Source organism: Diabrotica virgifera, chromosome 4, assembly GCF_917563875.1.
Source record: "Diabrotica virgifera virgifera chromosome 4, PGI_DIABVI_V3a".
NCBI lineage: Eukaryota > Metazoa > Arthropoda > Insecta > Coleoptera > Chrysomelidae > Diabrotica > Diabrotica virgifera.
In genome coordinates, this window is record NC_065446.1 from 117079496 (window position 1) to 117106722 (window position 27227).

At 32.8% G+C, this 27227-nt stretch overlaps 2 protein-coding genes across 2 annotated transcripts in view; one reads left to right on the forward strand and one right to left on the reverse strand.

The window, feature by feature from the left end:
• Positions 1-127: 127 nt before the first annotated feature.
• Positions 128-3038, reverse strand: LOC126883127 (uncharacterized). The gene is made up of 2 exons (XM_050648372.1): positions 2961-3038; positions 128-2908 (listed from the first exon to the last, which is right to left on the reverse strand). Exon 2 carries the CDS (start codon positions 2246-2248, stop codon positions 1601-1603), a length of 648 nt encoding a protein of 215 aa, XP_050504329.1. The 5' UTR covers positions 2249-2908; positions 2961-3038; the 3' UTR covers positions 128-1600.
• A 3718-nt stretch (positions 3039-6756) lies between these two features.
• Positions 6757-27227, forward strand: part of LOC114334179 (protein rhomboid-like) — a 451337-nt gene continuing 430866 nt past the window's right edge. The window contains exon 1 of the mRNA XM_050648374.1: positions 6757-6914. The gene's annotated coding sequence lies outside the window, so the exon portion shown is untranslated. The remainder of the gene's footprint in view (positions 6915-27227) is intronic.

Sequence of the window (27227 nt, forward strand, 5' to 3'; positions counted from 1 at the left end):
TGAATTCCTTTTTTTTGTAATGTATATTTTCTTTTGTTTTTTGTCACTTTTTACGGACAATTTAGCAGTGATGTTGTCTTTAGCAATTAAGTGGACGATCTTCATGGGGTAATTAGAATAACAGACCTTAGAAGTAAAATTTATTTAACTTTAATAATTTATTTACAACTAATCAAAGGTACATAGAGGTATCCAATCATCCTTCTTCAAAAAACATCATATAAAAAAATTAAAAGAAGATTAGTTAATTTTCAAGTAATGATCTAAATGACAATACAGCTCCCGGAGCGAACCATGGTCGTTGAGAGAAATCCTGTCTGTGTAGACTTGTAGAGTTTAAGTGGGCGTACGATCGTCGACAGCGTTTCACATCGGCCATGGTTCGTTCCGGGAGCTGTACTTTGATTGATTATTATTAAAAAGTTTTAAATCATAAATAAATGGCTGACACAGACTAAATGTAACTATGGGTATAGCGTATATGGGTATATAAGAAATTGAGAAAATCAATGGTAACAAAAAATAAGTAAGTTGTTTTTCTTAAAAAAAGCAAACTAGTGAGTCTGGAATATTAGTGATACATATTTAATTATGTTCAAAATTTAATGCAAACTTAAAAAGTGTGTGATTATCAATTTCAGAACGATCTCAAGGAAAGCAGGTTAGGGTTGTTTTTTTTTTCTGTGTTAATATTTTTGGATCACGAAAATTCATAATGTGGTTATTTTGAATAAAGTGTATGATATAAAACAAAGTATAACCCCAATTCTGGAGCTGTAGCCATTATTGGTTACAGAATACAAAAGATTAAGTTTTAGGAACAAATACTGTTCCTACTGTAAATTATACGGAGAAGGTAAGAATGAACACGTATGTTACAAAAATTGGACAAAAGCTTCGACTGCAATGGAAAGTCAAATAATTCTAGATGGATTAAAATGTAGTACACGCATGGCATTACGTACAAACTTTTAATAGCCGATGGAGATAGTAGTGTTCATCAAAAATGTTAGAAAATACGTATGTGAATAATTTTGTTGAGAAAAATTGTATGTCGTAACCATCTTCTAAGAAAGTATTGTAAGTACAATTTTAAAAGTTTATCAACAAAACGATATAGCTACGATGGAAAACTAAACTTCTTTATAAGTTGTTTCAAATAAAAATTATAATAAAAATCTTGCAATTTTGGTAGCATATTTTCCCACAGTTCTATATCTTTATAAATCTTTTCGTATAAAATTCCTTTTGGGGTCCATACTGCAAAGTAACAGTATTCGCTGTTCGAAATAAATAACTGTCCTTGTACTTGGTAGTAATAGGAATCAGTTCTTTTCAAATGCAATTGACCGTCAATTAATTGGCAAAATTGAAGTTTGTTTTGTTCAATAGCTTCTTCAGACGTAAGTTATCTAGCTTTATATGGACATTTCATTTCGACTACGCCTGAGTCACCTATTAAGCCATCAGGACTAGCTGCAAGAAAGGGATATTCATCATGTATGAAAAGTCCTGATAGTTCAATATTTATATTTAAAATTGTTTCTAACATTTCTTTTGCTTTCGGTTCATTCGCAATTCCATATTCCGTAAATCTATTTCAACAAAACGTTCGATTCAATATTGCTTCAATAGTTTTAGTTCTGTCTGTTTTCTCTCGCAATTTGCATATTTTTCCGAAATTGCTGGACGTTAACCGTTGTTGACGTTCTACATACCAAGCAGCACTATTACCTTGAGCAGTGGTATTATTAAAAATCTCTGTTCTTTCTGAGATATTTTTTACCAGATTTTTTAAAAATTCCTGTTTTTTTGCTTCGAATTCTTCATCCGACAACTGAACTGACTCTTCTGCATTTAGACCATAGTCTTTATCAGGTTTATTATTACTTTGTTTTTTAAAATATTTTTTTTGGTTTTTTTTTTCTTGTATCCATTTTTTAATTTTTCTTTGAGAAAATAAATTTTGGTAATGACCAGTTGCATTTTTGCTTATATTTTGCAATATATTATTTAAATAATTTCCACGGGAATATATGACACTGCTGCCGCCAAACACCTTAACTGATAGCCACCTTTCTTGGTTTTTACACTCGATTTTCTCAATAAAAAAGTTATTGCCGTACGGTTTGGCTTCACACATTTTTTTGTACGTGCTGCTGTCGCCATCAGCAATAAAATATTTATATTTCAAGTTGTGCATTTGTATGCTCTGTTTAAAACCTTCTACAACAATTGCACTTTCCATTGCAGTCGAAGTACCGTTATAATTTTTGTAACATACGTATGGAGTGATAGAATTTTTTGACGCACACACAACAATACTTGTTTTTTACACCTAAATACAATAGTTTGCCAGTTCTTTTTCCTATGATAGAAGCCACACCCGAATTGGCCGAAAATATAGATTTATTAGATCTTCTTGCCCATGCACCATCAGCTATTACACTAATGACAGCTTTGTCATCTTCTGGATCAACTTCACCCCATTCTTGTGCTAGACTTTCTTCCTCTTTTCCAGCAGCTAGCATCAATTCCGTGGCTGTATTATAGAAATTGTCCACAGCTTTCCTTCTATTTTCTTGTAGATCTTTGACATCACTGGCATATTTAGGGTAGAACACCATTCTTTTAAATTGGCATATCCCAATCCAATCGATATCACTCCAGTTACAGCAGCAGTATTGACTGGAGTCTGTTTCGAATATGGATCATCAGTGGAAACTTCCACAGTTGACTTACAGGTGTTACACTGGAATAGAAAAGTCGATTCCAATCCCTTCCTAGTTTCTTTCAACAACTCTACTGTGCTACCATCACAAGAAAATAGACCACAGTGTGGAAAACTTAGCAGAGCTTTGGAAAAATGACGTCTACAATTGTTCTTCCACAAATTTTGGAAGGTGACCTGAAAATAAAGTGTTTATGGTCCAACTCTCTGAGAAATATATTTTACTTACAAAGTTTCCATTTGCCCTGATTTTTCAAGAATCTGAAACTCTTTAGAAACGCCCTCTGTTCGAATTCCAGTATCTACTTGGCCATATCTAAAAAACGCAATTTTGTTATTGCAAATTATTACTAGATAATGAGAAAAAATGGTTCACTTACGCACTCGTTGAAGGACGAACTTCATTTTCAAGTGCCGTATTCGGAATTTCATCCACACAGTAAGCTTTGCTTTCCTAAAAAATTAAAGTTCTATTACTTTCTGATGATTTTTTTAACTATATTTTCATATTCATGTATATACAGAAAATAAAATGATGCTCCGAAATCCAATTTTTTACGAGTTTTTTAAATGTAGATTATAAATAAAGATGAAATTTTTTCCAATAAATGACCAGTCACTCAACCACCCCTTCAATTAGATTAGAAAATGGAAATTGGGCAAGAAATAGTCAGGCAAATTCAGAGAGGTTTCAAATTACTTAGCACAAAATTTTGAACAAATGAACAAAATATAGTAGACCTAGCAGGGATGGAAACAATTCAAGTTAGCTCAGAAATTACTCCCGTTACATTAAAAAAGAAATACGAGAAAACATAAATCCCAAGAAAACTCCAGGATCTGATCTTACATTGATTTTACTGCAAAATATATGCTCTAAGCTCATGTAAAGAAGAAAAGAAAAGAATTTTGATTGAAATACAAAAAAATATACTGGCTGCAATCTACAATTATTATTATTATATAAGTAAAACGGAACCATAGTGTTGTTATAAAAACAGTTAGTATAAAAATTTAGAAGGAAAATGCCAAAAATCAACAGAAAATACTTCTATTCAAACAAAATTAAATTAAATAATCGGTACTTACTGATGGCTTGCATAAAATTTCCTCAATCGACGTCGACTTTTGCGTGGCGCACAGAAACGTCTTCGAGAACTACCCATTGTAAAAACTATCACACTGGTTTGTCAAAAGTCTGAATAAGCCTTTTCAAAATATTTATGACTACCCCAAAGCGAGAGGGCGTACCTATATCGTTGTCGATATCTACCTGTCGGCTAGATATCGACAAGGAGAGCCTGTGCCGGATCGACAGAGACAATTTTTACCAGCACTTTGGATTTTTTAAAAAGTTTAAACAAAATAGCTATTTTGTGTTACACTTTATTTAAAAAATAAAAACAGATTCGGAAAGTGCGAAAAATTCTATAGCGCCATATTTATTTTACTATTTTTTATGTTAATTTTAAACAAAAATATTTTTAAAAAGTGTATTGTTTAAACAATTTCATAATTCATACACAAATAGTGCGCTAGAATTTTTTAGGACCTTTCATATAAAAAAAAGAATTATCTCAATATCTGCCATAGTTTTTGCGTCATTTTGTTTAAACTTTAACATTGGAATTTCCTATGCCCAGAATCGCGAGGAACGGCCTTAATTCCTTTTCATATTATTTACATTAAAAGCTGTGTTTCAGTATCGAGTTTGATTAACATCAAAATAAAGGAATAAGAATAAGGACAGTGTTAATAAAACATAAAACAATTGTATGGTACGTTTAGTACAAGAAAAGTAAGACTCATATTAATTACATCACTATTAAGTGCTATTACTATTGAAAGCCATGTACGCAAAAAGAAAGTTAAATTTTGTCCTTTTAGACTTTCTAATTTAAATCACGGGCCCTATTTTATAAATAGATAAAGATAGATACCTACTTAGGATCTGATAAATTTAAGATTACCCCGAAATTATACGAATTTAGTCAAATGCAAACTTGCATAAAATTTTCTATTACGGTGAGAAAATACAAATATTAGCGTTGCAGTGTCTTATATCTAGCTATTCATAATCATTGTGTATCAGGTTCCGACTACATTATGCGATTAAATGATTGCGATGTTGCCACTACTAAGAGGCGCAGTGAACCGGTGGACATAGCGTATATATCGGAGGCGCCCACTACCTTCGGCTAACGACAGAATATACGCGTGTAACAAGCTGCGCCTCTGACGCCAGATACGGCGAACTAAAATGTATATCGATAGACGTTAATGACTCGATTTTACCTCTACTTAAAAAATTGGCAAACGCCTTATACAGACGAGTTAGCAAATAAATGCACAAGAAACATGACTGTACGTGTTCGCCTCCGATTTCGGAGGCGAACTCGTAAAATCGGAGGCACACTCGAACTAAGGATGTAGCAATCGGAGGTGTATGGGTAGCAAATGCACATATATATATATATGCAGTATGTCCCTGTAAGTTGTATCCATATGGAAAACTTTTTTATTATTAATTTTAGGAAAAAAGTCATTCTTCATAAAAAGCTCTGCATGGTCCGAAACCTAAGATTCAACCATGAGATATAAAATTTTATGAATATTCTACGAGATATGTCAAAAAGTTTGAATTTCACTAAAGAGTAAAGTAGCTTTATTTTTCACAATATTGAAAATTGCTATTATTAAAAGTTGTTTGGAATTAAAAACTATATTCTAATATGCAATTACATCCTTCTAATTGAATTTTTTTTTTTTTTTTTTGAAAAATTATGGATAACTAACATTATTTTCAGTTATTTCAATTCTGATAACTCTTTTATTATTAATTTTACGAAAAAAAGTGATTCTTAATAAAAAGTTCTTCATGGTCTGAAACCTAAAATAAAACCATCCTATGTCAAATTTTATCAATTTTATACAAGGTATGTCAAAAAATATGAATTTGGCTCAAGAGGAAAATACCTTTATTTTTCACAATAACGAAAATTGTTATTATGAAAAGTTATTAAGAATTAAAAACCATGTTTCAGTATGTAATTACATCTTTCTTATTGAAATATTTTGAACTATAAAGGTACTTTACTTTTGATCTAAATTTATATTTTTTGACACACCTCGTATAAAATTGACATAAGATGGTTGTATTTTAGGTTTTAGAGTGTTTTAGACCATGCAGAACGTTTTATTACGAATCACTTTTTTCGTAAAATTAATAATAAAAGAGTTATTAGAATTAAAATTACTGAAAATAATGTTGTTATCCATAATTTTGCAAAAAAAAAAATTTTCAATTAGAAGGATGTAATTGCATTTTAGAATATAGTTTTTAATTCCAAACAACTTTTCATTATAACAATTTTCAATATTGTGAAAAGTAAAGCTACTTTACTCTTGAGTGAAATTCAAACTTTTTGACATACCTCGTATAATGTTCATAAAATTTGATATCTGATGGTTGAATCTTAGGTTTTGGACCATGCAGAGCTTTTTATGAAGAATAACTTTTTTTCGTAAAATTAATAATAAAAAAGTTTTCCATATGGATACAACTTACAGGGACATACTGTATATATAAAAAAATTGAGGAATACCATTTGGGGAGAACTCTACAAACATTAGTTTTAATATTGTTAATAGAGGAAATTTGCTCGTTTGTCTAATCTTTTGTGACTAGTTGCAAATAACCAATGCACAGCGTAGGTGTTTTTTTAATAACCAAAATTAATTAGTTTTTTTATATTTATTTTGTTTCCCGTATTCTCCACTTTGTTATTAAAATAATGTATTTGTTTCCCGTATTTTGTATTACTATTTTATTTTTATTTTACGCGTCATATCTCAATATCACATTTCAATTATTAAAAAATAACATGTTCCTTTAAAATACATTCGCGCATCTCTACATTTATGTGCTAGGGACATTTACCATTCCCTTTCTGCTTCTGGTAAAATTTGGGGTCATATCTTTGGGGAGAAAATCTAAAGCAGGGAAATGAAAATTCCGTCAGTTGATCAGTTGACGTTTGACAGGACAGTTTTCACTGTTTTTGTTGTTATTTTCCCTATTTTCTTGTTTATTTTTTAGTTTCGCGTGAAAAATGATAGGCCGGGTAATTGAAGAAGAAGGTTTTTAATATTGGTGTGTAGTAATTGTTTGAAATCATTTCGGGTGAGTAAAAACCGGCTTTGAATTATTAATAACGTTTACTAGTAGGTAATGTTATTTATTATTTATAAAGTTACACTGGCTATTAAACGTTCAAATTTTGTCAATACATAATATATATTATAATAAATCAGAAAATAGTATTGTTATAAAACGATAAAGGGAGTAGAAATTTCAAGAATGTATTATTTACTTAAATAATTAAAAATGCCTTAAATAAATGATTAAGTTATACATTAATAATCGATTTGGAGGTGTATAATATCACAGTCTTTATGGCAGAAGAACTTATATGTTTATAAGATTATAAATTTATAGAAAAAAAAACAAAAAACGTGGTACAGTATGCGGTACTGCAGACTAGCGTGAAGTCGGTTATACTATAGTCGGTTCGCTAAACTCGGACACAACTGGCTAGTGATTTTAGTAGGTATTTTTTTTGTTTTTTGCCAAAATTGGCAAAATTACTAACTATTTAGTAATTATTAACTAATTAGTAATAATTTTTTTGTCAATTTTACCAAATTGGCAAAATTACTTACTAAAATAACTAGCCAATTGTGTCTGAGTTTAGCGAACCGACTATACCTATGTTTTATGTATTTTTAAAATTTAATTATTTTAAATTAATTTTGCTGCATTTTTAACTGGCATTAGGGAGTCAATGGAGATTTTGCTTACGGAAAAAGTCAAACAAGATATGTATAACTTTTTGTAATTTTATTAAGAAATGTTTAATAAACAACATATTAAAAAGTTCTACTCCAAAAGTGGGTGCTTCACTTTTTATTAAACAAATGAACTGCAAAATTAGTTGTTTTGTGTACCTACGAAAATATAAATTATAGAGAAAAATTGACTTGACCATTGAAAAAGTCATAAAATTTTATACAAAGAACCTTATATAAAGATTTTTCTAAAATTAAATCTACAACTTCTATAAGTTTTTATTTATAACGCTCAAGTGACCCCTCTTAACAAACATTGGCTCACTGTATAGTAGCGTTAGGCGAAGCGCGAGTTCATTTATTATAATTTTTTAACTAATTGATCAAATTAAATTTTACAAATTGGAAATGAAAGCAGAACATTAAAGTTATCTTATGGTTGTAATACAAAGAAAAAAATATGGGCAAAATACTTACGGTGTGGGCGGAAAATGAGACTTATTACATGAATTTTGTTTGAATGATTTAAAAATGTTTTTCTATTCTCATACTATACGCTCTGAGCTTAACTGGTGTCGCTCCTAGCGGATTAGTAATGCAAGTTTCACCGGTAATTTTTAAATTTATTATTTAATTGTTATCGCTTAATATTTACAACGCAAAAAAGTAATTAAATTGTAATCGATTTTTTTTAAGGTTTTGCTAATCATTTTGACGTTCTATTGATATATTCGATTGAAATATTAATTTCTTACTTCGGATACTTTCACAATTATCGTGTAGATGGCGCTAAGATTAATAGATTAATTTATAATTACATATTACGGAACATTAAAAAAACTTAAATTCAGTATTTAAAACGTAAGTATATTTAAGGTAAAAATATATAGGTACCACAGCTTTGACCAACTAATATTTTTTATAATTAAGGTTTTTATTTTTAATTTTAAATTAATCACTTTGACATTTATGTCAAATTTCCAGTAAACGTTTACAGACTTGTCACTACTGGCGCTCGCGAATTTTTAAATATCCCCTCTACGTACGAGCTCACAGCGTATAATAAGTGCGTTCGCGGGTGCCTGTCGGCGACTAGTCGGCGACAAATTAGCAGCAAAACGCATGCGCACTTTAAAATGATATAAATAATATCGTTAATAGATAAATATACAAGATATATTTACCTAGTATAATTTAATAATTAGTTATTAATATTAATTAAAAGTAAATATACCTTGTTTATTTATCTATTAACGGTATTATTTATATTAAGTGAGGTTAGAAATTGTCGGCGACAATTTGTCAACTGTACCCGCGAACGCACCTATTATGTCAATTATGATGTCACTACCTGTATAGTATTTTTACTACAAAAGCAAGATTACGTAGGTCAAAATTTTTGACGTATGAGCACTGTCAAAACATTATAATGTGACTTTTCATCATGGCCACGTTTATGTCATTAATTGTCAGAGATATTTTTCTTTGTTTTTGTTTACTATAAAAATAATATCTGTAATTATTTATTCTAATTAATGATGTCAATTGGTTTTCATTACTTGCCGAAATATATTAATTAGCAACAATATTATCATAGTGTAGGTACCTATAATCATTAAAATTGATTATTTCACAGCTCACAGCATAATTGACCGCAACCAGCTACACTTAACTGTCATTTACGTTTGAATGTATGAGTAGTGTACGAATGTCTAAAATATTTAACTAAAATTATTATTTTTTGGAATATTGAACTTAAATAATTGTTTTAGAAAATTTATATTATTGATAATAATAATAAAAAATGTTTTTGGATATTTAATATTTAATTAATATAATTTCTAAAATTCTCAATAATCGCGATTACGTTTTTTTATTAAAATACCATGTGGACGCTTATGACACATACAAGATCGGGCAGTTCCGTGTTGGTGTCGTATTTTAGCTGTGCTACACAAATTTCAATTCTAGAGTTGATGTTATGGAATATCATTATTTTCGTTAACATTAACAAATATTTTGGCATATAATTAATATATTTCGGCAATTGATGAAATCCGATTGGCATCATGAATTAGAATAAAGAATTATAGATATTATTTTTATAGTAAACAAAAACAAAGAAAAATATCTGACAAGTAATGACATTAACGTGGCCATGATGAAAAGTCACATTCTAATGTTTTGACAGTGCTTTTACGTCAGAAATTTTGACCTACGTAATCTTGCTTTTGTAGTAAAAATACTATATCATAATGAACTTCATTATGATACAGATTTTCATTAAGATACAGATTTTTAACCAATAGAATCGCGATATGGTATTTGCGATAAAGGTGGTACACGCGCAGTGACCAATGGCGAGTCAAATACATACAGTTTTGACAGGTCTCAATATGTAAACAAACCGTCAAACTGACAAACTACTGAATTTATTTGTGTTACAAAATTAATAAATTTGAATATATTTTTTGTTGTGAATGATCATAGAAAAAATAGTGTATACAACTTGCATTTAATTATCATTATGAAGCTCGTACTCTATACGAAACTCGCCGCATACGGCTCGTTTCGTAACCCTCATACTCGCTTCATAATGACCATCATTAAATGCTCGTTGCATATTACTATTAACTAATACAATTTTACCTATAAAACTCTAAAATTTGCATAACTTACTTTTCAAACATCTATCTCACTAAACCATGTTTTATTCAAAAAAATCTCAAAAATTTAATTCAAATGATACGTCTCAAAAAATGTAATTTTTTAAAAAATTTCGTAGTTTTACAGAATTACTACCACTTTAAGAGGACATTACTCAAGTTTAAACGGACATATATTACAATTTTATAGGTATTTAAGGTGCTTATAGTAGTCTTTAAAATGCACTAAATTAAACTTTATATATGAAATAAGCTTTTTGAGAAAATTAAGAAAGAAAAAAAATGTAATACAAAAGCCGAAAATTATCAGTAGTAATTACACGTACTCTAGAGCTCTAAGGTACGATTCCGACATCGACGGCAGGCGGCAGACGGCAACTGCAAACGGCAGTTATGTACCTACAGTTGTTACCATGACATACATATTTACTTTGCACTATTAATTTGTATAATTATTATAGTCTAAGAGCTAGACCCGAAAAATCATCGTCATAAGTAATATGGAGGCATGTGAAATGTGTCTATTGTATATTGTTAATTATGACCCCTTTCAGGCTGACACCTCAGTGGATACAGGAGGTAGCAATAAGGATGAAAGGGGAAAGTTAGTGTAAGTCTCCCTTTCAGCACCAGTGGACGTACGACGTACGTCCACTTACTATACTTCAGGACGTACGACGTACGTCAAATTTATTTTATTACGTTTCAACTGTTTTTATTTGGATTTTTTGCTTACACTAAAAAAAACGTTTCAAAATAAATAAATACAGTGGAACCTCGGTAAGTTGGATTAATCGGGACCGCGGCCGATCCGGGTTAGCCGGAGAATATGGTAAAAGTTAATAAAATACGGTACTCTTACAGATAAAGGTAATTATAATTGCCAAAAAAATTAAATACTTATGTCCAGTACATCTAAATTACGTACAGTTGTATACATTATTGTTTATTTCTTGGTAAAAGAAACTCAGTCAAAGTGAAAACATTTTTATTTTATCTGATGAAAATCGATCCGGGTTATCGGAGGCCGACTTATCGGGGTTCCACTGTAAATAAATATTGAAAATTAGTATCTGTCTTCAATTATTTAGTTTAGTCACAGTTTAGTATATCGTGGGTCGACCCCTTTTCATACAAACAATTTTGTCCAAAGACAGGTAGAAAAATATTTAGTACTAGCATTGATTAAAAACACCCATTGTGTGTGTTTATAATCAATGGTAATAGTTAAGTAATCAGAATTATTAAGTACATTTTGGGAAAACCTATTTTATGATTGACAAATACTGTTTTAAAAGGGTTTCATTAGACTTCAGGTATATTTACCCAAAATTTGAATACAATCAGGTAAACACTGAATGACTGAATTAGATCCAGATAATAATGTATATTTTGCAGGTACAGAGTTTCTGGAGGATTAAATTAATAATCCGGAGAAAAGTTTATGTGTCCCTGCTGATAGGCTACTTATGGTTAAAATAAATAAATAAAATCGAAAAGATATTAGTTTTCGATTTAATTTTAAACTGTAGTTCGAAGTGCAGTCTTCTATGAAATTATTTTATATTATCTCGAAAACTATTTCTTATCATGAGTGACAGTGATTCAGACCCCGATTTTTTGTTGTATCACAAAAGTATAAATTATGTATCATATCAATAAAAAAACTTAATTGTATTTCTCTTTCTGTGTTATTTTTACACCTCTGATATTGTTCAGTAAAAAGTCAGTGTGTGGGGTGAGATGGGGGAGAAGTCGGTAAATTAGTAGTTTTTTTACGTTTTTCGTCAATATTTCTAAAACTGTGCTTTAGCGTTAACAATGTTCTATATAAAAATATTCTACATAAAATTTAAAACAAAAAAGGATCTATACATAATTGTTATAAAATCAACGGTTCCAGTGTTACGGAGGGTGTAAAGTGGAGGTTTTCGAAACTTTATACATTTTTTGGGCAATTTATAATATTATTACTGATGAAAGAAATTTTCTTTAACAGGATTTTGTTTTGTAAATATAATTTGCTATTTCAGTGGCCGATGGTGATAAGCCCTTGAAGAAACGTCAACCTCACCACCCAAAATCATCATCAATTGAAAAAATATATATAAAAAGTATTGAAAACCTCCACCTTTCACCCTCCGTAACTCTGGAACCGTTGATTTTATAACAATTATGCATAGGATCTTTTTGTTTTAAATTTTATGTAGAACATTTTTGTATAGAACATTGTTTACGCTAAAGCGTAGTTTTAGAAATATTGACGAAAAACGTAAAAAAACTTCTAATTTACCGACTTCTCCCCCATCTCCCCCCTAAACTGTACGCTCAAAATGGTGCAACTTTTTACTAAACAATACGTGGACCATATAGAACAATTTGGTGTTGGAGGAAAAATTTTACTTTGGATGTCTGGGTCTGGCCTCTTTTTGGACCAATTATATTATACTACCTCCGTAACTTTGGAACTGTTCATTTTAGAAGGATTATGCATGGGGCCTTTTTTATTTCAAATTTAATGTAGAACATTTTTGTATAGAAGGTTGTTCATGCTAAACCGCATAGTTATAGAAATATTGACGAAAAACGTAAAAAACTACGAATTTACCCATTTCTCCCCCGTCTCCCACCCAAACCCGACGCTCAAAATGGTGTGACTTTTTCCTGAACATTATATGGACCATATAGAACATTTGATGTTGGAGGATAACTTTGACTTTGGATGTCTGGGTTATGCCATCTTTTGAATCAATTGTATCATACTATTATAAAACAATACGCCACTGAATCTCTAATCCAAATAAGTAAAAAGTGTGGGAAATCCTGGAGTATTATGTACAGGTGCCATCTATCCGTGAGAAAAATTTGGCACAAAGTAGTACATTTGGTTGCGTCCCTTTATACTTTTCACTCAACGGTATACGGTATCATGCATTTTAATAGAAAATATCTTTTTTTGTACAAGTTATTACATTTTTCAGTGTAGGTTCGTTCCTATGACGTACAACGTACGGCCGTTGGTATATAAGCATGAAAACTTACGCCGTGTGTCCAAACTTAAAATCGCTGGGATTATTTACCTCAAAAAAATTAGTAGCTGGGGGTGAAAGGGTTAAAGGTTTTCACCTCCTATTTTGTTAAACCTCCATCGATTTGCATGAAAATGTATGACTAGTTAGAGCATACCCCAAGAAATAAAAATGATTTGGTGCCAACTTGCACTTTTGCCCTGGGGGTGGATACCACCCCTTCTCGGGGGTGAAAACTATCTTATTAAAAATAACCCCACAAATCGATAGAGGGACAAATTATAAGTAAAATTTCTTATATCATGTTATTAAAATAAATCAATACTTTTTGAGTTATTAAAGATCAAAGATTTGTCTGTTTAAGAGCACATGCGTGAAGTTACGGATCATAAACATAATAGGTATATTAATTAATTGTATGTTACTAAAATATTATTTATCTACTCTATGTCATATTATGTATAAGTTTTTAGTTTGTGAAAACTGTCATAGATAGCAGTGCGTGAAGGATTTAAAGTGTGCGTGAAGTAACAATGTATTTTAAATGGGATTTACTTTTTCGCACTGTTTTAACCTTCGCGTTGTCATGGTGACAATCCTTAACTTTCGCGTTGTCATGGTGATGACAATGTGAGCAATGAATTACAACAAAAGTTTTGACAGTTTTGTGGTTTGAAAGTAGTTAGAATTTTTAAATGTCAAAGTTCTAAAAATTGTAGAATAGAAATGAATTCCAGTGACGAAGAGTTACAGCTTTTTTTATTTGTTTATCGTAGATAAAATATTGTATGAAACTGTGCGTGAAGTACTTTTTGCGAACTTACGCGATTTAGAGCACTCGCTCCGTTTCCGCTCGTGCTCTAAAAATCGCGTGCGTTCGCAAAAAGCATACTTCACGAACTGTTTCATAAATAACTATTTTATATTATTTCGATATTATAAAAGCAAAAGTGTATTCGAATATGTCAAATGTACCCATTATTGGACACCCACCAGTTTCTGGACATATTCAGTTTATATTGATAGAAAAAATTCAATTAAATATCGAAATAATATAAAAATAATATTTTACTAACATACAATTAATAATTAATATCCAAGGCCGCGCCGTCCATAAGGGCGAAGAGGGGCGGTGCACCCCGGCGACAAACCAAAAAGGCGCCGGCAGATGCCGAAAAAAAAATTTGACAATACCTAAATTACTAGAAATATTAGTAATATTTTATTACCTTGTAAAATTAAAAATTTACCAATCGTAGGTAGATATAAAAATAGCAGTTAATATTACTTTGATCACCTATACCTACTATATACTATATAGGTACTATACTATATACCTATACTATATACTAAGGGCCGGTTGTTCGAACGCTAATCAACATTGATCACTATCAAATAATTAATTACTGTCACAACTGTCAATGTCAACTTTGGTTGGGTTGCTGAAAACATAGTTAATTATAATTATGAGATTAGTTAGTCAATTAACATAACAATTATTAACATAATTGATTAACTAATTTCATAATTGTCATCAATAATTATGTTTTCGGCAACCCAACCAAAGTTGACATTGACAGTTGTGACAGTAATTAAGTATTTGATAGTGATCAATGTTGATTAGCGTTCGAACAGCCGGCCCTAAGTGTACGAACCATTATTTCTCTCATTAAACTGAATTATTAATCCATTCACTCACGGTAAAATGTTTCAAAACTTGAATTTTCAAGAATAGCTTGGATTAACATGAAATTTGGCATACCTACCTACACATAGCAAAAATCTTTAACATATCAAAGAAGAAAATTTATATTGTCTCGACGTGTGCTTTTGCCATAGGGAAGTACTACCCCTTCACAGGGGTGAAAAATATACGTTCAAAATATGTCCGGAAGTGGATAAACTGACGAATTGTAAGTAACTATAAGTTATAAAGTTGTTGTTCTATAAGTTTTTGTATTACTTAAGTCAATATCTACTATTCGAGTTATTTGAGAGTGAATATGTTCATTTTCAATAAAAAAAAACACACTTTTAAAGACGGTTTTTCACAAATAACTCAAAAAGTATTTTATCAAAAATATACTCTTAGAAAAAATTTTGAAAAAAAAGCATTTCCTTCAAAATTTCAAATTATTTTTTTTAATTTAAAACCAATTTTTTTCAAAAATAAACACTATGGAATGGTGAAACTTACAGATCATATAAATATACATAAGTAAATTGTAAAGCTGTAACGGGATGCTGTAATTTGGGATGCTAATTATGCGGATATTTTTACGATGTTTTTTACCAAAAAATGGGACCAACTTTATTTTCAGCGTTACTGGCATACTATTGCTGCTAGAAACTTTTTAAAAACAGAAATAAAGCTATTTCTAAAGACTTTAAAAAAGTTATGAGTTTTGCTCAAAAAGTTCTTCATTTTTTGGTTATTTCACGTTAAAATGTTCGATTTGGAATTTGACGAATAAGAACCCGAATTTCTCGAGCTATAACTCTTCCTCTAGTAGGTCTACCGACTTCACTTTTCAATAAAATACACGCTTTTTGTGTTATTTGCGAAGAACTGTCTAAATCCGTGGTTTTTATGTTGAAAAATGAACATATTTACTCGCAAATAACTCCAAAAATATTGACTTAGTGAAAAAAACTGTATGTATACAGAACAAAAGTTGCTTATAATTAGTCAGTTTATCCACTTCCGGACTTATTTTTAACGTAAGTTTTTTTTATGTCAATCCAAGCGGTTCTTTAAAATACGGAGCAAAAGCCATTAGGAAATGGAATATAATAATAATTAGGTATATCGATACATTTTTGGCAAAGTAATGTAAGTGACATTTTTGGCGAAAATCATGTTTTTCCATTAAACTATCGCTATTATTGTTTAGAAGGTAATTCCAAAGTGTAGTAAGTCTAGAATTACTTAAAGCCTTTTTTTAACTTTAAAAACGTGTGTCCAGAATTGTTTTAATTATACCCTCAAAAGAAACGCATGAAAAGAAAAAACCTACAAAATTGTTTTTGTTGACTTACGTTACTATGCTAAAAATGTATCGATATATTTATTTCTTCTCTGATAATGTAATGGTTGTTTTTTGTAAATATTTAGGTATAGTATTCATAATAACTTATCAGTATATTACTTTCCTGCTGCTGAAAATATAAGAGCAAAAAATAAAGGTTACCCAGAGGGCCATGTTAGGAATCACAAGGAGACAGAATACCAAACAAAAATCAAAGACATAATAGAACATGTAGCAAAAAAGAAATGGAGATGTGCAGGTCACGTGGCAAGAACACCGAACAACAGCTAGACTAGAAGATTTGGAATAGCGACCGCGGGGGACGATCGGATAAACGAAGCAGATATCGACCACCAACGCGCTGGCGTTGGTGGTATATGCTCAGGCATAGCATGGCATATGCTCAGCAGTGAAGGAGGTATATGCTCAACAGTGGACAATAACGGCTAAATTATGATGATGATGATGATACTTTCCTAACACATAAAAAATAGTTTGTAGGTATACCGTGTAACGATTCACTAACACTAAACTACAAAAGCTACTTACAAAGGAAAGAGAAAAGGGGCGCCTGAAATGACTTGCCCCGGGGCGCCTGAAAGCCTTGGCGCGGCCCTGTTAATATGTTCTTTTTATCATCCGTAACTTCACGCATGTGCTCTTAAATAGACAAATCTTTGATCTTTAATAACTCAAAAAGTATTGATTTATTTTAATAACATGATAAAACAAATTTTACTTAAAATGTGTCCCTCTATCGATTTTTGGGGTTGGTATTCACCACCAGGGTAAAAGTGCAAGTTGGCACCAAATCAGTTTTATTTCTTGAGGTAGGCTCTAACTAGTCACCAATTTTCATGCAAATCGATGGAGGTTTAACAAAATAGGAGGTGAAAACCTTTAATGACTGCACTAACTTTCCCCTTTCATCCCTTATTGCTACTTCCTGTATCCACTGAGGTGTCAGCCTGAAAGGGGTCATAATTGTCAATATACAATGGGCACATTTCACAGGAAAAACTCCAGATTACTTATGACAATGATTTTTCGGCTCTAGCTCTCCGTCTATTAACAATAATATTACAAATTACATATTCCCGCACCCGCACACTTTCTATAAGAAGTTCGTCAGACATAGTATGCCAGGCTGTGGGTGAAAAAACGTGATATAATTCAGGAATTCAGAAACGTGATATAATAAATCGTAGTGACTGTATTTATAACAATTAAGAAATTATTTCACAATCATTGACTAAAGAAAGACTTCTATTATCTTAAAATAAAAATTATTTTAACCGAAAATTACATTTAATTATTAAAATTTATTTTTAAAGTGTAGTGGAGATTTATTTTTCGTTACGAATGTGATTTATTGTGTCGGTTGCCCTTGGCAACCGTTAGCAACTTATAATATATTGAATCACGGTTTTTGCTTTAAATTTTAAAGCACCGCTTGGATTGACATGAAATTTGGCACACACATAGATAACATGTCAAAGAATAAAAATGATATTGGGCCTCTGTGTGCTTTTGTCCTGGGGATGAGTTTCACCCCTTATAAGGGGTGAAAAAATATATGTTCAAAATAAGTTCGGAAATGGATAAAACGTCTAATTCTAAGCACCTTTTGTTCTATAGCATTTTTTTACCAAGCTAATACTGTTCGAGTTATTTTCGAGTAAACACCTTCACTTTTCAACAAAAAAAAACACGTTTTTAGGCGGTTGTTGACAAATAACTCAAACAGTAAGTATTTTATTGAAAAAATATTTTTAACAAAAATATGGCAAATTAAATATTGAAAAAAATGATGTATGCATGAACTCTCTAGACCCAGTAGGAACAAAATTCTATAGCTAATGGAAAATAGGTTCATATCCGTCAAATTTCAAAGTGAATTATTTTAACGTGAAATAACCAAAAAATCATGCACTTTTTGGAGAAAAATCATTACAACTTTTTTAAAATGTTTAAAAAATATGTATATCTGTTTTTTAAAAAAGTTTATAGCATCAAAAGTAAGCAAGTTACGCTGTAAATAAAGTTGATCTCTTTTTTTTTGGTCAAAAAAACTCCGGAATGTCTCCCCCTAATTAGCATCAAAAATGAAATTAATCCATTTACTTCAATGTTGTTTTACTCGTGTAAGTGTCGTTTATGTCTGTAAGTTTCATCGGTTCAAAGTGCTTATTTTTGAAGGGGCTGTAGGCTGTAGTTAAAAGGACTAGAACTAGTCAATAAACACGAATGTACGCAAATTTAGAACAGCCATATCTTAACCAATTTTTGCCTTCCAAAAAAAAGCAAAAAATCCAAAATATTCAGAAAAGCAAAAACACACACTTTGTCACACTTATTTTGTGGCCACACTTATAAATTTTAAGTTATTTTGAATAAAACAATTTTTTCAAAATTAAAAATTAAAACAGATTTACTTTAAAACCATTTTTTTTTAATAAGGCCTTTGAACCGATGATACTTACAGATCATATAAATAATACATGGGCAAAGTAACTTGTGAAGCGGTAACAATTAATTTGAGTTAAGATGGTAATTAGGGGCTGACTTTTCCGAGTTTTTTTTACCAACAAAAATCAACTTTATTTTCGGCGTAACTTGCTTACTTTTGATGCTATAAACTTTTTTAAGAAACAGATATACATATTTTTTAAACACTTTAAAAAAATTGTAATGATTTTTCTCCAAAAAGTGAATGATTTTTTGGTTATTTCACGTTGAAATAATTCACTTTGAAATTTGACGGTTATGAACCTATTTTTCATTAGCTAGAACTTTGTTTCTGATGGGTCTAGAGAGTTCATGCATACATTATTTTTTTCAATATTTAATTTGCTGTATTTTTGTTAAAAATGTTTTTTTCAATAAAATACTTACTTTTTGAGTTATTTGTCAAAAACCGCTTAAAAACGTGTTTTTTTTGTTGAAAAATGAAGGTATTTACTCGAAAATAACTCGAAAAGTATTAACTTGGTAAAAAAATGCTATAGAACAAAAGTTGCTTAGAATTAGACGTTTTATCCATTTCCGAACTTATTTTGAACATAATATATTTTTTTATCCCTTATAAGGGGTGAAACTCACCCCCAAGACAAAAGCGCACAGAGGCCTAATATCATTTTTATTCTTTGACATGTTATCTATGTGTTTGCCAAATTTCATGTCAGTCCAAGCGGTGCTTTAAAATTTAAAGCAAAAACCGTGATTCAATGTATTATAAGTTGCTAACCGTCGCTAACGGTAGCGGGTAGGAACTCTTTGAAGTCCTTTGGACTCTCTTGGATAGTCCTATCAGGGAAAGTGAATCAATCCCTGCCCCCCGCAGATTCCAGGAGCTTCTTGACCCGGGAAGCTAGTACCTGCTAAGGGTCCCTTGTCCAGGGTCACGGATGAAGTCCAGAACGGCATCCAAGGCGACGAAGAATACTTCCGGTACGGCGAAGATGGCGGAGCTGGCAACCCTCGATTTTAGGGGTAGTATAAGATCACAAACCTAGAAGCGTCTGACCCGGAGCGGGCGGCTTCAAACAGCGTCGGTACTCACAATGAGCGGCTGAATTAAAAACTCACCAACCCGCCTTGCCAGCGTGGTGTTTTAAGGCAAATACCTCCCAACAAAATGTCAGATTTTAAAACAGAAGCGGATGTACCCCAGGTGAGTATAGCGAGAAATCGAAACTCTCACACTGATTTATCAGTCTGTCCCAAGGATTCTGGGGGGGACAAAAAACTGACGACGCGAAAGACGAAAAAACCTCTAACACTCTTTATCTGTACCTACAATGCCAGAACATTATTATCTGAAGAAAAAGTCACTGAAATGGAAATCGAGATGTCAAAAGTAAAATGGGATATCATTGGAGTCAGTGAAGTAAGACGACATGGAGAAAACCTGACAACACTAAAATCAGGGCATATATTTTATAGTATAGGTAGTGAAACCGAATCAGTCGGGGGAGTTGGATTCTTTATACACAAAAGACTTGCAAATGACATAGTGATTACAAGAAGTATATCCACAAGAGTAGCCTGTTTAATCGTAAAGCTAAACCGAAGGTATAAAATAAAGATTATTCAGGTATACGCACCAACAACGAACCATCCGGATGAGGAGATTGAAGACTTCTACGATGACATCTCAACGGCACTGAAAGAAACACCAACACATTACACGATTATATGCGGCGACTTTAACGCAAAGATCGGTCTAAAGCAGGATGAACAGGAAACAGCACTAGGTAAATTTGGATCCAAAGGCAGAAACGAGCGTGGCCAAACACTACTAGAATTTCTATTACAACAAAATCTTTACCAGATGAATAGTTTCTTCTCTAAAAAAGATCACAGAAGATGGACGTGGAAAAGCCCAGATGGTAAGACCAGAAACGAGATAGACTACATAATCAGTGACAAAAAATATATATTCAACGATGTCACAGTCCTTAATAGCTTTACCACAGGCAGCGATCATAGAATGGTAAGAGCCAAACTAAAATTAGACTTAATAACAGAAAGATCCAAAATGATTAGGAAGAAAGCCAACCCAATATGGATTGACCCAACGAATTTAAATGAATACCAAGGCAATATCAATAAAATCCTACAACAAAATGAATGCATGAATAATGTAGATGCCCTAAACGAAAATATCGTAGAAGCTATTCGAGAGGCTCAAGTAAAATGCTGTCCTAAAAGAAGCCAAGACGAAAAAATAACCATTGAAACAAAGCAACTAATGGAAACTAGAAGAAAAATCAAAGAAAACGAAAGCACTGACGAAGAAGAACTGCGAAAAATAAACAAAGAAGTATCAAAAGCTATAAGGAAAGATTTAAGGAAATTTAAGAATGAAAAAGTCCAGCGGACTATAGAAGAGAATAAAAGTCTGAAAGTCCTGAGAAGGCGGCTAAACAATGGAAAATGCGAAATACACAAACTAAAGAACAAAGAAGGAGTCCCCACATCAAATAGAGAAGAACTACTACACATAGTTGAAGACTTCTATCAAGAACTATATACAAGCCAAAGAGAAGACCAAAAGAATTTAGAAGCCGCTGCATCACGCAAAGTTATCAACCAGGGTTCAGAGCTCATGCCAGAGATCACACTAAGCGAAATCCAGGACGCAATGAAAAGGATGAAAAACAACAAAGCGCCAGGAGAAGATGGAGTCGTAATAGAAGCTATAAAGATGGGTGGACGTGTCCTTCTCAACCAAATAAAAATTTTGTTTAACCTTTGTCTAACAGATTGTTGCATACCGGAAACATGGAACAATGCAGTAACAATTTTACTACACAAGAAAGGAGACAAGGCGCACCTAGAAAACTATAGACCAATCAGCTTATTGAACCACATCTATAAAATGTTTACCCGAATAATTACGACAAGACTAGAAAAAAAGTTAGATTTCTACCAACCCCGAGAACAAGCTGGATTCCGCTCAAAATTCGGAACGAACGATCACCTACAAACAGTAAAAACCTTAATAGAAAAGTCGATAGAATATAACAAACCACTGGTACTTATCTTCGTAGACTTTCACAAAGCCTTCGACACTGTGGAATTAGACAGCATTATAACTGCTCTGAACAATAGTAGAATAGATTACCGGTTTACAAAGTTAGTGCAAACATTATACCAAAACGCCACAATGCGTGTAAAACTACATGATACTACCAGAGAAATTCATATCAAGCGAGGTGTGAGACAGGGCGACACTCTCTCACCTAAATTATTTATAGCGGTCCTCGAATACGCCTTTAAAATGCTAAAGTGGGAAAATAGAGGAATAAAGATAGATGGAGAAATGCTCAATCATCTGCGTTTTGCCGACGATATAGTACTTATTACCGAAGATCTGGGTGAAGCACAACAAATGCTACTAGAATTAGAAAACGTGTCTTCAACAATAGGTCTAAAAATGAACATCAGTAAGACCAAATTTATGACAAATTTAGTTCCCAGCGAACACCTAACCATCCAAAATCAAGTGGTAGAATTGACAGAAAAGTACATATATCTCGGTCATGAAGTCAGAATAGGCAAGGACAATCAGACCTGCGAATTTCAACGACGAATAACACTTGCTTGGGCGGCGTATGGATCACTAAGAGACATCTTTAAGAGCAACATCCCGACAGCTATGAAACGGAAGACATTTGACCAATGCGTTCTTCCTATTATGACATACGGAGCAGAAACTCTCACGCTCACAAAAACAACAGCACTAAAAATGCGAGTGGCACAAAGGCGCATGGAAAGATCGATTCTCGGCGTGACAAAAAAAGACAAAATAAGGAACCAAGACTTAAGGAAAAGAACAGGTATCACTGATGTCGTTGAACGTATAGCCAAGCTGAAATGGAATTGGGCAGGTCACATAGCGCGACTGAAAGACTCACGATGGACCAGAAAACTAATTGACTGGCGCCCAAGAGAAGACAAACGCAGCAGAGGACGACCACCAACACGCTGGATGGACGACATTAAACGAATATCCAAGAAATGGCAACAAGAAGCACAGAACCGTGAAGAGTGGCGAAGAATGGGAGAGACCTATGTCCAGCAGTGGACAGAAGAGGTTGTATGATGATGATGATGATGAACCGTCGCTAAGGGCAACCGACACAATAAATCACATTCGTAACGAAAAATAGATCTCCACTACACTTTAAAAATCATTTTTATAAGTAAATGTAATTTTGGGTTAAAATAATTTATTTTAAGATAATATCGCCGTGCATCTGCACGCCGGGGTTTGTCCTAGTTGGGTCAGAGAGAGCAGCATATGTGACTCCTGATGAGAACGCACAAGTCCTGTAGTCGGTACAGTTCGGCTATTCCTATTCCGTTCCGCGGAACCTTAAGTTCGTTTTACGGCTACTGCTAGCGTCAATTTCTCGCCCGTGGAGCCGTTCGCTAATAAGTTTCGAAACCGGTAGAGGTGCTTGCTGCACTCTCTGATTGAACTGGAATAATGATGCGGCTGTAGTTTCGTGTTGCAACGAAATTGAAAATGGTTATTCATTTTTGATTTACATGTTTACTACGATTGGAGTACGAAGGGAACCGTTCTCGTTGGAACTTTACCGCGCTGAGCAGATGGGACGTGAATTATAAATTGTAAAATTCCCTTAGTCTCAGCATCCGTTGTGGCTTGCAAATTGTAGAAGCCTCGGAGGTGATACCAGAGAAGTTTCCCATTGTTTTCAGTCTGGTAGGATGTAGAATATCATTTTTGGATGTTGTTTTACGTGCTATTAGATTGAAAACTTAGTTTTTTTTATGAAAAAAGTTTAAGTTTGTTTGTTCGGGGTAGTGTCTTCGTCTAGCAACCCCCAACTTCACATGGCGATCCTGCCAGGATTTTCCATTCATTTGGTATTTTTCCATCAAATAAGCATTTGTTATTCTTGTATTAAGGGCGAAGGGGAGTATTTTAGCAGTTTTGCAGGTATATCTCCATGGCCAGTTGCTCTGTTATTTTTCATCCCTTCTAGCGCATTTTTATCTCGTTTTCAGATATATATTCTGCAACTTATGTTTGTCGGTCTCTTATTTCGCAAGTTGGGGAGTATATATAGTACATTTCAAAATATTTTAGAAAATCGTATCTTAATCTTGGAACAGTCGTCAACTCGAAATGGGATCAAACAACCGAAATACGATGTAGAATTGAAAAGGCCAGAGCAACATTTAACAACATGAGAAATATATTCACCCATTCCGACATATCTCTCCCACCAAAAAACTTCTGCTAAAGTGTTATGTATTTCCAGTCTTGCTGTATGGGTCAGAGGCGTGAACACTGCCGGAAACATTAATGAAAAAGCTGGAGGCATTCGAAATTTGGGTATATCGACGTATCCTCAAAATATCCTGGACGACTCACACCACCAACGTAGAGGTACTGCGCCGAATGGGAAAACAAAAAGAAATCTATTTCACAATTAAGAAACGGAAACTTGAATACCTCGGTCATATTATGAGACATGATAAATATCATATACTCCAACTGATAATACAGGGTAAAATAGAAAGCAAACGCGGACCCGGAAGAAGAAGACACTCATGGCTTCAAAACTTACGCCAATGGTTTGGACTAGCATCGATCGAGTTATTCAGAAACGCCTCTAACAAAATTAAAATTGCTATGAAGATAGCCAACGTCCGCAACGGACAAGGTACATAAAGAAGAAGAAGAAGAAGAAGAAGTATCTTAATCCTATTACCAAGTCATTTGTATTTGAGTTTCTATTATAGTATGGTATAGTTAGACCCAAACCCAGACATCCAAAGTGAAAGTTATCCTCCAACACCAAATTGTTCTATTTGGTCCACATAATGTTCAGAAAAAAGTCACACCATTTTGAGCGTCGAGTTTGGGGGGGAGAGGAGGGAGAAATCTGCAGATTCGTAGTTTTTTAAGTTTTTCGTCAATATTTCTAAAACTAAGCGGTTTAGCATGAACAACCCTCTACACAAAATTGTTCTACATTAAATTTGAAATAAAAAAGGCCCTATGCATAACCCTTCTAAAATGAACGGTTCCAAAGTTACGGAGGTAGTATAGTATAATTGGTCCAAAGAAAGGCCTAACCCAGACATCCAAAGTAAAAGTTTTCCTTCAACACCAAATTGTTCTATATGGTCCACATATTGTTCAGTAAAAAGTTACACCATTTTGAGCGTCCGGTTTGGGGGGAGATGGAGGAGAAGTCGGTAAATTAGTACTTTTTTTACGTTTTTCGTTAATATTTATAAAACTATGCTTTAGCGTAAGGAATGTTCTATAGAAAAATGTTCTGCATAAAATTTAAAACAAAAAAGGTTCTATACATAATTATTATAAAATCAACGGTTCCAGACTTACGGAGGGTGAAAAGTGGAGGTTTTCGATACTTTTTATATTTACCGATTTCTCCCCCCCTCTTCCCCCCCCCCCCCCAACCCGACGCTCAAAATGGTGTGACTTTCTTTCTGAACATTATGTGGACCATATAGAACAATTTGGTGTTGGAGGATAACTTTCACTTTGGATGTCTGGGTTTTTGGTATAGATATATCATAAATATTGCCCAAATAATATAAAAAGTATCGAAAACCTCAACTTCTCACCCTCCGTAACTCTGGAACCGTTGATTTTATAACAATTATGTATAGAACATTTTTTGTTTTAAATTTCATGTAGAACATTTTTGTATATAACATTGTTTACGCTAAAGCATAGTTTTAGAAATATTGACAGAAAACGTAAAAAAAAATACTAATTTACCGGCTTCTCTCCCATCTCCCTCCCAAACCGGACGCTCAAAATGGTGTAACTTTTTACTGAACAATATGTGGACCATGTAGAGCATTTTGGTGTTGGAGGAAAACTTTTACTTTGTATGTTTGTGTTAGGCCTTTTTTTGGACCAGTTATACTATACTACCTCCGTAACTTTGGAACCATTCATTTTAGAAAGATTATGCATAGGGCCTTTTTTATTTCAAACTTAATGTAGAACAATTTTGTATAGAAGGTTGTTCATGCTAAACCGCATAGTATTAGAAATATTAACGAAAAACTTAAAAAAACTACGAATTTACAGATTTCTCCCCCCTCTCCCCCCCACACCCGACGCTCAAAACGGTGTGACTTTTTTCTGGACATTGTGTGGACCATATAGAACAATTTGGTGTTGAAGGATAACTTTCACTTTGGATGTCTGGGTTATGCCATCTTTTGGATCAACTATACGATACTATTAGTACCTATCGTTAAATTTCGAGTACTTAACATACTGAATAGCAGATATAATGATTAAAAATACAATAAATTAAAATTTATTAATTTCTGCCTGGACCAAAAACTTAACCTCACCATTCAAATACAAATGACTCTGTAATAAGCTTAAGATTAAGATTTTCTAAAATGTTTTGAAAGGTAGATTCTGAAACTGTTTTCTTGTGGCATGTTTAATTTATAATTATGTTTTTATGGGATTGAGCCACAATTGTTGGTGTAATGAAAATTACATTCCTAATTATCTATTGCTTGACTTTTCGATTTCCACTCAGTGGCGGATCTACGGGGAGAAAAAAAGGGGAAATTTACCTCCTAACAATAAGGTCCAAAATTAAAGAAAAATATTGTTGAAACATAAAAATATATTAGCTGACATGAAACAGACAGACACATTTAACCCAATAAACACGCTAGTTAGGAAAATTAAAGGAACTTAATGCATATACATAAGTTATTAAGTATTTATGTCTTTTATGTAGTTTGGGTTTATCTTTTTTATGTCTTTTGGTTGGTGTTTCATTGGAAGTTTCCCCGTAAGGCAAATTTCCCATCCCAAGGCAAATGTCTAGATCCGCCAGTTTCAACTACGAAGACGATTTCAAGAGATATCTGTTTCTTGTATTAACTCTGAGTAATATTTTACTTAGTCGTTCATTTGTATTGTTCTGGAAGACTAAAGTCTTCCCCGCACTCTACTGCTTGCCCGAACTCCGCTATCGCGTCGTTCGAAACAACGGCAGTCTAGTGCGTGAAAGTATCACTTTCCGCACTAGTTAGGAAAATAACTATATAGGGCTTTTCATTCACAATCATTTGTTTCGAGCTTCTGTCATATTTCATATAATCTGTGTATATTAATATTATAGACGAATTATACAACATATGACAGAAGCGCGAAACAAATGACAATCGATGAAAAGCCCTATTAGGGCAGGGTAATAAGACAAAAATATACCCTGTTCGTGACACTTCAGCAGCCAGGGTACTGAAGCGTTTTTTCGACAGGTAATACCTATAGGAACAAATTTAACTATTTCCTGCGTAGGATCTGGCGGCCATTTTTATTTATAAACAATTAACTGTCAAAAATGGCATTTTCCCCTTTGTTTTTTCA

What these genes read in the sequence shown, in the direction of transcription:
- LOC126883127 (XM_050648372.1), bottom strand. Translation starts at nt 2,248, where the DNA reads ATGGAAAGTGCAATTGTTGTAGAAGGTTTTAAACAGAGCATACAAATG.